Source organism: Phyllostomus discolor, chromosome 8 (genome assembly GCF_004126475.2).
Source record: "Phyllostomus discolor isolate MPI-MPIP mPhyDis1 chromosome 8, mPhyDis1.pri.v3, whole genome shotgun sequence".
In the NCBI taxonomy this organism is placed as follows: domain Eukaryota; kingdom Metazoa; phylum Chordata; class Mammalia; order Chiroptera; family Phyllostomidae; genus Phyllostomus; species Phyllostomus discolor.
The window spans coordinates 95,102,754-95,116,490 of record NC_040910.2 but is presented as its reverse complement, the minus strand read 5'-3'; the positions used below and the strand labels follow the sequence as shown (position 1 = coordinate 95,116,490).

The 13,737-nt window shown below is 44.2% G+C and overlaps 1 protein-coding gene across 1 annotated transcript; it reads right to left on the bottom strand.

The window, feature by feature from the left end:
- Positions 1-5,443: 5,443 nt before the first annotated feature.
- On the bottom strand, positions 5,444-7,464 carry LOC114503979 (C-C motif chemokine 3-like). Its single transcript, XM_028521577.2, has 3 exons — positions 7,207-7,464; positions 6,378-6,492; positions 5,444-5,968 (listed from the first exon to the last, which is right to left on the bottom strand). Exons 1-3 carry the CDS (start codon positions 7,280-7,282, stop codon positions 5,878-5,880), a joined length of 282 nt encoding a protein of 93 aa, XP_028377378.1. The 5' UTR covers positions 7,283-7,464; the 3' UTR covers positions 5,444-5,877.
- Between the last annotated feature and the right edge of the window lie 6,273 nt (positions 7,465-13,737).

The window sequence follows — 13,737 nt, the reverse complement described above, 5'->3', positions numbered from 1 at the left end:
TGATGTGCACAAGGGACCTTAAGGTGGTCTTAGCCTTTGATCAAGATAATCCATGGTTGGGCATCTATTTCCTGTGTAAGGAACTTCATATACGGGAAAAAGGTTTATACATAAGAATATTTGGTACCCAGCACATTGATAGCAATTCAAAACTGGACCCAATTTAAACCACCTACAATATGGAACTGGAGAAGAAAATGATGGCATCTTCGCTTGGTTGTCTATTAGGGAGCCTTTACAAACAGTGCAATGACATGGGAAATGCTTCTGTTATAATGGTAAGTTAAAAAAACCCTCAAAGATGCACATTGGCTTATTTTAATCAGGACCCACCCAGTGTCTGGGGATGTGGCCAATTCCATATAATATTGTGTGTGTGTGTGTGTGTGTGTGTGTGTGTGCTGGTCCAAGGAAAGAAGGAGAATAGAAGTAGCAAATAGGTTTCCCCAGTACCACTCTGGCCACCTCCTATTAAAGGACTCCGCCCTCTTCCTCACCATGGGCAATCTCAGTCATGATGACTCATTGTTCTGAGAGCTCTTTCATTTTCTCCATCCCTGTCGCTTTACATGAGGTGGGCAGATGGTGTTTGTGGCAGGGCCAGCTCCACCCTCACTTGTTTGTCTGGAGCCGACACATAGCTTCATTTTCTGGTGGTAACTTTGGCACCGCGAAGAGCTCAATATTTGGGCAGTAGTAATTTATAGGGTGACAGAAAATATACAAGTCAGCATCTTCTTAAAAATACATTCAGGAAGGTGGAAGTCTAAGAGTTTCCAATCTAGAGAGCAAAGGAGAGGAAATGTTCACATACCAAGGGCTAGTATCCTTCATATATCAAGGGAAAAGACGAACAAACACATTATTATCATGAAAACATGTTTTTCCTGACCAGCATCTGTTCTACGTCCTTCCTGATGCCAGGAACCCACAGTTCCTTGGAGAAGCTACTCTTCCGCATACTCCTCAGACTTCAAGTTTCTGTGGAGTTTACCCAACCCACAATTCAGCAGTGTGCCTCGATTTGCTTAGGCAAATCAGTAAAACCCATCCCCACAGCCACAGCAATTGGCTAGGAATAGGGATTCTGAACTAAGTTAGTCAAATCCAAAAGAACCTAGAGATTTTTGTCAAGGGGGACACAGCCCCTCTCTTCCCTGAAGAAAATGAACAAGGATTCATGTAACCCTGGGGGGCACCTGGGACTTCCACATGGAAGGGGGGGGCTCAGAAAGAGAAGAAAATGGCACCTGTGGGGTATCACAGGGCTGTGCATCCAGCCTGGCCTGGAGCCAGAGCCACCCCTGGACCCGTCAGCCTTGGAGACACAAGGTTCATTTATTCAAGATTCTTAGAGTTGGGTTTGTTGGCTTGTTTGTTTTCCTCCTTGAAACTACCAAGTTTCCTGAGAAATAGAGTCTTGTATCTGGGCAGAGACACAGGGTCTGTTAAACGTGACAGCCCCCAACTGAAGTGTGAGATTGGCTGAACTGAAAAAGTCGGAGGGAATTTAGAGAGTTCCTTGTTAAATGCAACTGGCTTTTAAACTGTTTTGGTTTTTTTTGTTGTTGTTGTTATTGTTGTTGTTCTGTGGGAATCCCCTAAGGTTTGTTAAAACACAGATTGCTGTGTTCTGCCTGCTGAAGGAGGGAGGAACCCTTGGACTGTGGTCTCTGGCAAGTCCCCGGCATTGCTCAGCCTGTCCTCCAGGCACCGCCTTTGGGAACCGCTCTTGCAGGGTGTTGCTGCTGCTGGTTGAACTGTGGTCTGTGACTGGTCGGTGGGTGCTAAGGCTCTTTGACAAATACTAAGGCTGCAACATTAGAGAATTTGATAGGGAAGATCCAGAATATTGACATATAATAGGTACCACTTGCATTCATCAGTAAGATCCTTTAAGAAAGAGTTCGGGCTACTTGGAAATGGCCTCACCTGAAACCAGGAAAGGAAAACAACAATCAGCTTTGCTGAGAAAGGCCTGTTGACTGTTGCCAGTAACCTGGAGTCTAGAAGGGCTGTAAAGGCAGACAGCCTGCTCCAAGCTTAAGGCCAGGCGCACAGAGGCAGGGAGACTTCGCAGGAGAAAACCCTGGGGCCTAGCAGTGGCCTTAACCCCCCTCCCTACCCTATCCCATGAAACATGTGTCTTCCTTACTTAAAGCGGACAATTAGCTCCTTGTGAAGGTGTGGGGAGGATGTGGCTTTGTGCCGGGCATCAAATATTTGTCACTTCTGCACATTGCCTCATCTCCTCGGGGGCAAAGAGGGAAGCAGAGTCTCGCACCAAAGGGCCCAGAGGTAGGATGTTTAGGGGTGACTGCACTATGGAGACCCGTGCTAGGAGGGACACATTACCAACCCCTGTTAAAATGCAAGATAGGCGGCTGGACAAGCCCTCTGCTTCTCGTGGTCTAGCCCACAGAACTGGTCAGAAGCAAAGAATTCAGAAACCTACTATTATTAGAAGAGTGTTACATTGCCAAAGAAACCGCGAGACCAGCCCTAAGTGGCTATCAATTGCTCAACACCCAAGGCAAACCCCAGGCTGCTAACTCACGTGGGCAGGAGGCAGGCAGCCCCTGATAAGGGGGATTTTCCCCAGCACATGCATGTGTCCATACAGGACACTCTGTGGGGAGGCCAGCCAGGATGCTGACCAAGGATCTCAGTCACATCTGCGACTCTGAAAGGCCCTAGCGCAGGTTCACAATGCGACCTCCATCCTCCCCGTTTTCTCACAGTGGTCTTCGGTCTGTCGCTCTGCTCACAGCTCTTGTATTGAGGGAATGTTGAGTATGTTTTAGGCTTCTCATTTGGCTTTGGGTTACAGGGTCTTGAGAAACAGTTCAGTGTAAATGAGCGGGTTTTATTTGTCCCACGATTGCTGGGGGCCAAGAGGGAAGAGACGGGAACAGCTTCACTGCTTCTGTGGAGACAAAGTCTTTTCCTTCCAGTCACCTGATGGTGCCTTCACATGTAGCACAGTGTGGGTGGTGATGGTGTGAGGGGAATGCGGCCCTCATTGTAGAAGGGGATTGTGAAGTGTTGCCTGAGAGGAGTGTGTGTGTGTGTGTGTGTGTGTGAGAGAGACAGAGAGAGAGAGAGAGAGAGAGCGCTGGGGGAAGAAACAGAGAGGAAGAGGAGAGGGAGAAGCCTTGGGAGGATGGCTTGTTTGTTGCATTGCTCTTGTTATATAAGAGCCACTGCGGCATACAGACCATTATGAACGGCCAAGCTGAGCTCTGTCTTCTGTGTCCACTCAGAATCCAACCAGAAAAGGGTTCTGATGAATAGAGTATCACCCATCAAAGGTAGGGGAAGGAAGGGTAAGATAGACCAGAGAGGTAAATGAAACATGCTCACTGAAAAAGAAATTGAATTTAAAAAGTGCAGAGAAAAAGAAAAGTACCTATTCCTAAAAGAAATATGTATTAATCCCATTTCCCCTAAGAAACCAGTGAGCTATTTGATATGTATCTTTCCAAATATTTGCCTTTGCAAATATATATGTATATGTGGCTTTAAAAATAATAGCATTTTATACATCCAGTTCGGTAGCATACCTGTAGAGTATGTATGCATATACTAGATGTAAACAGATATACCTTTTGCACATAATATTATGGACACTTTCCATAGGCGTAGAGGTATTTATCCTTTTTCCTGACTGCAGAATATTCCACTGGGGGCATCTCAGTCCTCTGCTGCTTTAATCCTTGGCTGATGGTTGCTTCCATTTGTTTGCTGTTTACAAACCATGCTGCAAAGAACATCCCTGTGCCAGTGCAGGGTGGGGAGAAGCAGGCTTACAGTTGTGGGTACGTGAAACACAGTTTATCCTTGCATTATTATTTATTAATTATTATATTATTCTCCCCATGAACAGCTGTAAACCTACATTTGCCCCACCCAGCATAGTCCTGTCCCTTGGTAGTGTTACTACAAAACAGATTCCTGGAGATGGAATCAGGGCCAGCGATATCCAGGTCAAACCGTATGTGCATTTTAATGTTTGCTTAATAGGATGTTTAATTGTACTCTAAAGAGTTCGATCACTATAATTGTAAACAAATTTGGGGTATAAAAATTAGATTCTTTTAAACAAAATGAAATAATCATGGCTCATAAAAATGAGCACATGTTTGGTTTTCCCACGAGTCCTTTGAATGTTTCCTTCTCTGGGACAAAGGACGCTCGCTCAGTGACACTTCCTGTGCTTATTGCTGTAACTCAGGAATTCCATCTATTAAATCGGCTTTCCCAGTAAACCTATCAACAGAATCCTGCTCCACATGTACACTGGTAGAGTTTCCCCTTAATATTTGCTATTCATTTAGTGAAGCATGGATTCAAGTGAAAAATAAGGCACAATACACCCGTTACTGTGTACAGACATGCACTGTACTCAGAAGAATACATCCTGTTTGCATCCTGTTTGACTGTTTCTGCTCCTCAGCTGCTAACAGGCATGTGGAAAACCTGATAGGCTTGGTAGAAATATCAGTTCCCAGGTCCACATCTAAAAATTACGATGTGAATGGTTTTAAACAGTCATTGTTTGAGGTTTGAGTACAGGTGGATGGCATTTTGAGAAATAACTTGGCTACTGATTAAGGACATAGTCTGTGGGAGTAAAAGGCAGAAAACTGTACTTGAACAACAATTAAAATAAAAATGGCAAAAAAAAAAAAGAACATGGTCTATAGCTATAACAAAGTCCAGTTTTGGAACTCAGTTGTACCATTTGCTGTGTGCTCTTGGCCAAGCTGCCTACCCTCTCTGAGCCCCAGCCCCAGTTTACTCTTCTGTCAATGAGCTATACTCTCTCATTGTGAGGGTCAAATATTCACTGTATAGAAAGCACTCAGCCTAGCCCTGACATGTGTGGCTAAGGTGGGTGGGCATCATGCCACAGGGTGAAATGTCCCTAGTTTGATTCCCGATCAGGGCACACGCCTGGGATGTGGGTTTGGTCCCTAGTTGGGGACATGCAAGAGACAACCAATGGGTGTTTTTCCTCACACACTGATGTTTCTCTGCCTCTCCCTCTCCTTCCCTTCCCCTCTCCCTAAAATTAAATAAACAAAATCTTAGAGTATCAAATATGTTACTAATTGTTATTAACAAAGTTTGATTGATCATAAATAGGTACTACAAATACCCTTCTAAATGGTATCCATTCAAGTAGTGAGTTTTCCTAAAGCAGGTACAGTATGATTCAATTTATAAAATATGTTCGTATGTTCAAATAATTTTTATATGTTTCCAACGGTTTCAGTGCTCCGGGACTGGAGTTCTGGTGTGAAGCAGAGCGTCTCTGAGGCAGCCCCCTCTCCCTCTCCCCCTGCTTCCCTGAATTTCCCCTCTTCCCATCCTTTGCCTATTATTTCTTTCAACCAGTGATTCTGATTCGTCAGATAAACCAAACCAAACTCAAAGCCAGTTTACTTTCTAAAAGAGCATTTTTATTATTATGTCTCCGGGCTGAACACAGCACCGAACAGAAACATTTCATACACATGTGTCAGTCTGGAGGCTTTACCACCACCTCCGCCCAGAACAAACTAATGACGGCCACTCAGCTGTCATCAAACGCAGTGCAAGTAGAGGGGCGGGGGACGGTGGTGAGGAGGGCGTCTTGAGGTCTCTTGGAGCAAATAGTGCCAAAGACAGCATGACATTCAAAATAAATTACGAAAATTAAATAGTATAAATAAGTTGAAATTTAAGTTAGGAAGAGTCCCAGTGTGTGGGTTGGGATACCAACCCACCCACAGGAGAGGTAGCTGTGGAGGTAGCAGGGGTGTTTCCAAGGCTCGGGCTCGGCTTCCCATTGGCCCACCAAGGCCACTGGGTTCCTCTTAGCTTCCAGGCCGCTCAGGCGTTCCGTTTGAGGTCAGCAACGTATTCCTGGACCCAGGCCTCACTGGGGTTCGCACAGACCTCCCGGCCTTTTTTGGTTAGGAAGCTGTGGAGAGGAGAGGACAGGTTACACACTGAGCAGGGGAACTCTGGGCCCCGCCCGTGGCCCCTCTGCCCCACACTCTGCCCAGCTCAGGGCCTGCTCACTCTCTCAAGGACCCTCTGCTGATCTCAGACCAGGCAGCTGCTCCCACTGACTCAGGGAGCCCCTCCGAGGATCCTGCTGCTGCCACCTCCTTCTTCCCCTTCCTTCCCTCTGGGCCGTACCAGCCCCCCACCCTGACTTGGCAAGCCCCTGGCCAGGTCAGGTCACACCTCGGAGACCTGGGTCCTGTGTAGTTGATAGGAAGTCCTGGAGGATGGGGCCTTCCAGGGATGGCCCCCCTGGCGGGTCTGTGCCCCCGCTCCACACCCTCCGCATCTCCCCAGGGCTGGGCAGGAGAACTGGCACTTACATGATGCCGGGATTGGAGCACTGGCCGCTGGTCTCAAAATGCTTGGTTATGAATTTACGCGGAATCTGCTTGGCGGCATAGGAGAAGCAGCAGGCAGTCGGGGTGTCCGCGCCAACTGTAGAGGAAGGGACAGAACGAGCCTGAGTTACAGTGCAGGAGGAGAAAAGGTGAGATCCGGGTCTGGTTCCTGAGAGGCTGAGGAGGACACAGGCCAAGCCAGTCTTGCTCAGGGCGTGGGCCGGGAGACCAGGGCACTAGAGGGCACTGGGCACATTTGCCCAGAAACTTCCCTGTCTCTGTCCTTGTTCCTGTCTGCGTCTTTCTTTCTGTTTGAGCCTTCATTCAGGAGGCCTTCTCCCTGTGATGCAGACAGCCAAGCAGACTGTTCTCTGATCTCATCTCCCTTCAAGAAATTTTGTCTGATCCAAGAAGCCAAAACCCAGCGGAAGAGAAACCTCAGACATATGTCCTAAGACATCCAAGGAACAGAGCTCTTGGGAGACCTAGAATGACTTAGTGGAAGAATGATACCACTGGGTTTGCCTCTTGCAAATTCATTGGCTTAGGTCCCTCCTTTGCCACCTATAAAATGGGACTGTTACTTTCCTATCCCACCCTGGCTCTCAGACATGGGGATTAGGCTAGCTTACACCCCTTCATAAGATGAAAAGGAAAGTCTTGCAGGAAAAAAAAAAAAGCAAAGATGCCTTATAACCCTTTAGGAAGTTCTCTATTTTCTCTCCGTGGCTCTCAAGACCACAAGAATAGACGGTTGTGGTCTGACCGTGGCCAGAGAGTGGGGACACTCAGAGCCACAGCGCAGACTCACCTGGTGCCAAGAAGACCTGGCCACAGAGGGCCGCGGTGCAGAGGAGGACGGCCAGCGCAGCCCCGGAGACCTTCATGATGCTGAGTGGATGGCGTGTGAGCTTGAGTGTCAGGAGGGCAGAGATGGGAGTGGGCACTCGCTGCTGGCTGCGTCTCTGTACAGTGCAGGGCCATCTCCCTGCTCTTTATAGGCCCCTGGCGGATGGGGAAATGGAACCCGGGGGTGAGGAGGGAAATTTTTAAGCATGGCGGTGCTGCCAGATTGTGTTGCACAACTCATGTCCCAGTGACCACAGGCACTCAGGATATCCAAGAATAGCTTCTCTGAGCTATAAGTCTGAGCACACACCTCATGACTTGTTCTGGTTTCTTGCGGTGAAATGGTTTCCCCCAAGAGCAAGAGGAAAAAGAGGGTGTCTCCACTCAGGGCTATTCTTAGCTGGTCCCGTTCCATAGGAACTGACCTATACATGAGCGCTCCAGCTCTGCCCTTTCCACGGAGCTGAAACTTTTGTGCTTCCTCAGCTGCTCTACCACTAGGATGGGTGGATGTGATGATGTTGTGGAGGGTGGCACAGCCTCCCTCGGAAGAAGACACCGGATTAAGGAATCCCTGCTAGAGGATGAGGAAGCGTGAGGTCATGATTCTGGCAATGGTCCACTCATCTAACAGTCACTGAGTGACTCAGGTTACTGGGTCGAACCCTGGCTGAGGGTCATAAAGATCCATTAGGTGTGGGTGTTAATGTGCCAGAAGCCTAAACAATTGTTATCCCCATAAACTTTTCCAAGAATACGTTTCTAGGAAAGAGTTCTGAAGAAACAAATCCAAATATGGAAGCATCTTCAAACATAAAGATATATCTGACCCAGCATCCTTTGTAGCTCCAAAGTAAGGAAGCCTACATTCTCCTCTGCCAGGAATGCTGAATTAGGGTATTGCCACTGGCTTACTTGTTGTTAAACCCTTAAGCTGAATGGAGTGTCACAGAATAAATATTTAAAAATTAAGAGGAAAAAATGTACACATTATACAAGATGAAGGATTGTACAAATATACATGTATGACAAATATTGTAACCATATATTGTATATACATGTATATATAATACTAGGCATAGAAAAAATAAAAAGCATCAAAAATAAATGCCGCAATGCAGCAATAGTCTTATAGATATGTGAGAGATAGGTGGGTGATTTTGTTGTTTTTCTCTTTTTCCGGAGCTTTCTCATCTTTTACTTTCCTATTCAGCTCACAAGTTTACAAACACATTTTGTTTTAAAGTAACAATATTGGTTGAAAGTAGGTTCTTGTCAATTGTTTGATTTTAATTTGAAAGGAAATTTTGAGAAATATACTAAAGTTCCTGTCTTTGCTAAAATGAAGTTTTGATTTCCATTCCTCTGTACTATTTTAAGGAACTTATAGGACATTTACATAAATAATGCCAAATTCAAAGCAGTTTTCTTATTCTTTTCAATTCATCATTTCAGCAGGGTGAAAGGGCCCACTTTCTCAGTGAGGTCTGTATGTTTTTTCCTCCTCCATTCCTTATCATTTTATAGTTATATAATGAATAAGCATAAATCACATTATATAATGAGAAATAGATTTAGTTTTTATTTATTTATTTATTTTAAAGATTTTATTTATTTGCTTTTAGAAAAGGTAAGGGAGAGAGAAAGAGAGGAAGAGAAACATCAATGTGTGGTTGCCTCTCATGCGCCCCCCACTGGGGTCCCGACCTGCAACCCAGGCATATACCCTGACTGGGAATCAAACCGGTGACCCTTTGGTTCACAAGCGGGCACTCAATCCACTGAGCCACATCAGCAAGAGCAGATTGAGTTCTTTTTAATTGTCATCCTCTAGATGCCCCAGGTCTAGTGGGGGGCAGGTAGAGTATATACGGGGTGAGGCAAAAGTAGGTTAACAACGGTTCATATGGAATATAATGCAGTAATTAGTAAATAATAATTCAAGAATAAACTCTGTGTTTCATACGCTTACAACTGTAAACCTACTCTTGCCCTACCCTGTATAAACAGGTAACCACAGCAACTAGCAGAAAGTGCTAAGATTCCTAGGAGAAAAATAAATGAAAGCTCAGAATGCCAAGAGGAGGAAGCAATGACATCCCTGGGGAGGACTGAGGAAGGCTTCATGGAAGGGACAGAACTCTGGTTGGGTCTTGAGAGCTACACAGGATTTGAACATTCACAGATGGGCTGGCAGCAGAGGTCCAGCTGATGCAGAGTCACAGGTGTGAAATTGCTGGCTCAGAAGGAGGAGAGAGCCATTAGTGTAGCTGAGGAGTGGTGGAGCAAATATGGATGATGAAGGTAAATTGGGGCCAAACCAGAGGGCTTTGATTCCCCCAAAAGGGGCTAAAACAATGGAGGGAACAAGACGTAAGCAAAATACGACCACACCTTGGGAATTCTGTCTTTCCTGTGTCTATAGAGTTGCTTCTCTGAAAGCACACGGCTGTGTTTCTATCCCATCCCTTTGATTCCTAATCCTGGTCTTGAGGGAGGTGCAGCAAAGACAAGATCAGGTGGGATGGCTGGTTTCACTGAGGCTTTAAATGTTTGTTTGTTGTTTGTTTTTCAGAGAGAGGGGAAGGAAGGGAGAAAGAGAGGGAGAAAAACATCAATCTGGAGCCCAATCAGGGACTGAATTTACAACCTAGGCAAGTGTCCTGACTGGGAATCGAACCATTGACCTTTCGCTTTGTAGGACCATGCCCAACCAACTGAGGCACACCAGTCAGGGCAATTTCACTGAAGCCTCAGCATCCAGGCATCTCCTCTTGTTACAGTCAGTTCCAAAAATGGCATCTATCACTTGTTTCATTGGAAACTCTAGGTCATAGGCAATGCCTCCTTCTCACCCCACTTCCTTTGCCCCAGTCCTCAACCGATACTCTGAATTGCATTTCCTTATTTATTTCTTGGGAGGAACTCCCTTCATATTTGTGATTCAGTTTCTGAGGGCTGGCTTCTATGAATTGGGGAGGGTGAGAAGAAGGAAATGGAAACTGCTGAATCAACCACTTTCTGATAATGGACCTTCTTCTCTACTTCCATGATTACAGCACTTATTGCATGGTGTTATAATGCATTATTTATGTAATTTTCTCTTCAAAAAATTTAGAACATATCCTGTTGACTTCAAATAAAATTTATACCATGTCTCATTGGTGGATTTAAACCAAATCCTAGCACATGATAATTATAACATGATGAATTCTTAAATTATATTTTATTGATTATGCTATTACAGGTGTCCTGATTTTCCCCCTTTGCCCCCCACCCTGTAGCCCTCACTCCCTCAGGCAATCCCCCCACCTTTGTTTATGTACATGGGTCATGAGTATAAGTTCTTTGGCTACTCTATTTCCTACACTGTACTTTACATCCCCATGGCTATTCTGTAACTACCTATTTGTACTTCTTAATCCCTTCACCTCTTCACCTATTCTCTTCCTCCCTCCTCTCATCTGGTAACTTTCTGGTAACTAATTTCTTTTCTCTTGCTTTTAAGAGTCTCTCTTTATCTTTAACCTTTGGCCTTTTAATAATGATGTGTCTTGGAGTGAGCCTCTTTGCATCCATCACAATTGGGATCCTCTGTACATCCTGGACTTGCATGTCTATTTCCTTCACCAAATTAGGGAAATTTTCTTTCGCTGTTTTTTCAGACAGATTTCCAAATTCTTGCTCTTTCTCTTTTTCTTCTGGCACACCTACAATGCAAATGTTGAACCTCTTAAAATTGTTCCAGAGGCTGCTTGTACTATCCTCATTTTTTAATTCTTTTTTCTTCTTGTTGTTCTGCATGGGTGTTTTTTGTTTCCTTATGTTCCAAATCACTTATTTGATTCTCAGCTTCATCCATTCTACTTTTGTTTCCCTGTAAATTGTTCTTTATTTCAATTAGTGTGTCCTTCGTTTCTGACTGAATCTTTTTCATGCTGCTGAGGTTCCCACTAAATTCCTTGAGCATCCTTATAAACAGTAGTTTGAACTCTGCATCTGATAGATTGCTTATCTTCATTTCGTTTAGCTCTGGAGTTTTTATATGTTCTCTCATTTGGGTCCTGTTTCTTTGTCTCCTTGTTTTGGCTTCCTCTCTGTGTTTATTTCTATGTATAAGGTAGAGCTGCTTTGACTCCATGTCTTAGTAGTGTGACCTAATGTAGTAGGTGTCCTATAGGGTCCAGTGGCACAGCCTCCTCTATCACCCAGCTGGGTACTCAAGGTGCACCCTTTGTGTGGGTTGAGTACACCCTCCTCTTGTAGTTGAGCCTTGGTTTCTGTTGGTAGGTCAATGGGAGGGATTTACCCAGACCAGTCAGCTGCAACAATTGGCTGTGACCACTTACCACCAACTTCCGCCCTCTGTGGAGGATCAGCTATGAAGGGGCAGTGTGGTGGCGCTACTGGAGCACCACAATGTGGTCTGTAGCTGTCCACTGGGTATGTTGACCCTGGGGTTTCCTGGGTGGTGCAGGCCAAGGTCATGCCCCATCTGAATATCATGATGAATTTTTAATATAATCTCTATTTCTTATAATTTTGCTCTTTTAATAAAGGTGACTTTTTGAATACAAAATTCTGTCTTAGTAATTATATATGTAAAATTTTCCATATATATCCTAAATCCAGGAAATAGCCCTTTGTCTTATGTGTTTTTACTCGAATTGGAAAATAACATATGAAAAGCATGCACTTACTCTGCAAATGTTGAATGAATAATCTGAAGGAGGCTAAGATGGTTGAATTGGTTATGAGGGTCTTAGAAATTTCCTACATGGTAAATTGATGTTCCCAGGTGAAATGATTAGCCCAGGATCACACAGATAGAATTGGGTAGTTTTATATTTCACTGTGTATATGATTTAGCAATGTACTTCCAATGATAACCACAGTGCCTGACACATAGTGGAGCTTAATAAGTACTCGGTAAATGAATGAATAAATCACTGATTTTACTAACAGCATATAGTATAGAAGAAGCTATATTCTTCTACTGTAGCTATATATAGTATATGTAGGGCTCAGTACTATCTGAGGTTTTAGGCATCCACTGGGAGTCTTGGAACGTATCCCTCACTGATAAGGGGATACTACTGTATTCAGTCACCGACTCTACTGTGTTTTGAAATGAGTGTATCTGCTTCTCACCCTTCCCACTGCCGCTGTCTGAGGTCAGGCCCTCACCATTTCTCATCATGGCAACAAGCTGTAAGAGTGTCCTAACAACCAGTTCTTCTTCCAGTTTGCCTCTCTCAAATCTGCCCCATCATCATGCAGCATCCAAAGTGGTTTTGCTAAAGCACAAATCAGTCTCTGTCCCTTTCTGCTGAAAATCCTTCAAATACTCAGCGTCGTTTTCACATGAAATGGAAGCCTCTCATCTGTGACCGGACCTCTGCCTCCCTCTGTGGCCACATTTCCTGCTACCTTCAAACTTCCTGAAAACCAAGACTAACCCCCTGCTTCCATGTAATTCCTTAAAAGTGCAGGTCTCTTTTCTGCATCTTAGGAATGAGGTGTCAACTCAGCCAGGCAGTTTTCCTTTCTTGTAAATCACAGGGTGGAGTGACATATTCTAAGCATGGGTACATCCCATGACATTTGCAGAGATTAATATTTACAAGAAATAAGGAAAACCACTATTTAATTCCCTTAATTTTCTTTTTTTAAGATTTTTAAAAAGATTTTATTTATTTATTTTTAGAGAGGAAAGGGAGGGAGAAAGAGAGAGAGAGAGAAACATCAATGTGCCCTGACTGGGAATCGAACCTGCGATGCTTTGGTTCGCAGCCTGCACTCAATCCACTGAGCTACGCAAGCCAGGGCTAATTCCCTTAATTTTCTAAGGCAAAGAGAGAAACCCTTGGATTCTACTGTTTAAAGACATATACTATGGGCCCTGACTGGTGTGGTTCTCGGTTGGGCATCATCCCGCAAAGCAAAAGGTCACTGGTTTAATTCCTAGTCAGGGCACATGCCTGGGTCATGGGTTCGATCCCACTCAGGGCACATGTGAGAGGCAACCAATCAATGTTCCCCTCCCCCTTTTTTTTCTTCCTTTCCCTTCTCTCTAAAAACAAATAAATAAAACCTTTTTTAAAAAATACATGCAGTATATATAACTAAAACACATTTTACATTATCATTAGAAAACTTTGGCTGTTAAGCTTTTAACATAAATTTATAATAAGCACATTTTTCTTTTCTGATTTACTCTGCAGCCAGACCTCTTTGGTGCCATTGCCAAATCTATGATGATTAACTGTGTTACTTACCTGTCTATGTTTTAATTGCCTAATGTGGCAGGAGATAATACTAGCAGGATTAAATACATTAGCATCTATTTAAAAAGTAGAGCATCATTGGCTCATATTAAGTGCTATGTATTAGTTACTATTATCATTATTACTGAATATTTCAATTAATCTATTTTATACATGTTCAAAAGTACACGCCTCTTTTCTTTGCCTGAATAACCGCACCCCTACAT

Excerpts from the sequence above, each read along its gene's own strand:
- LOC114503979 (XM_028521577.2), bottom strand. The coding sequence starts at position 7,282 with ATGAAGGTCTCCGGGGCTGCGCTGGCCGTCCTCCTCTGCACCGCGGCC. Across the intron at positions 6,493-7,206 it reads CCAGGTCTTCTTGGCACCAG|TTGGCGCGGACACCCCGACT; the intron begins GTGAGTCTGCGC and ends CTTCCTCTACAG. Across the intron at positions 5,969-6,377 it reads TGCTCCAATCCCGGCATCAT|CTTCCTAACCAAAAAAGGCC; the intron begins GTAAGTGCCAGT and ends TCCTCTCCACAG.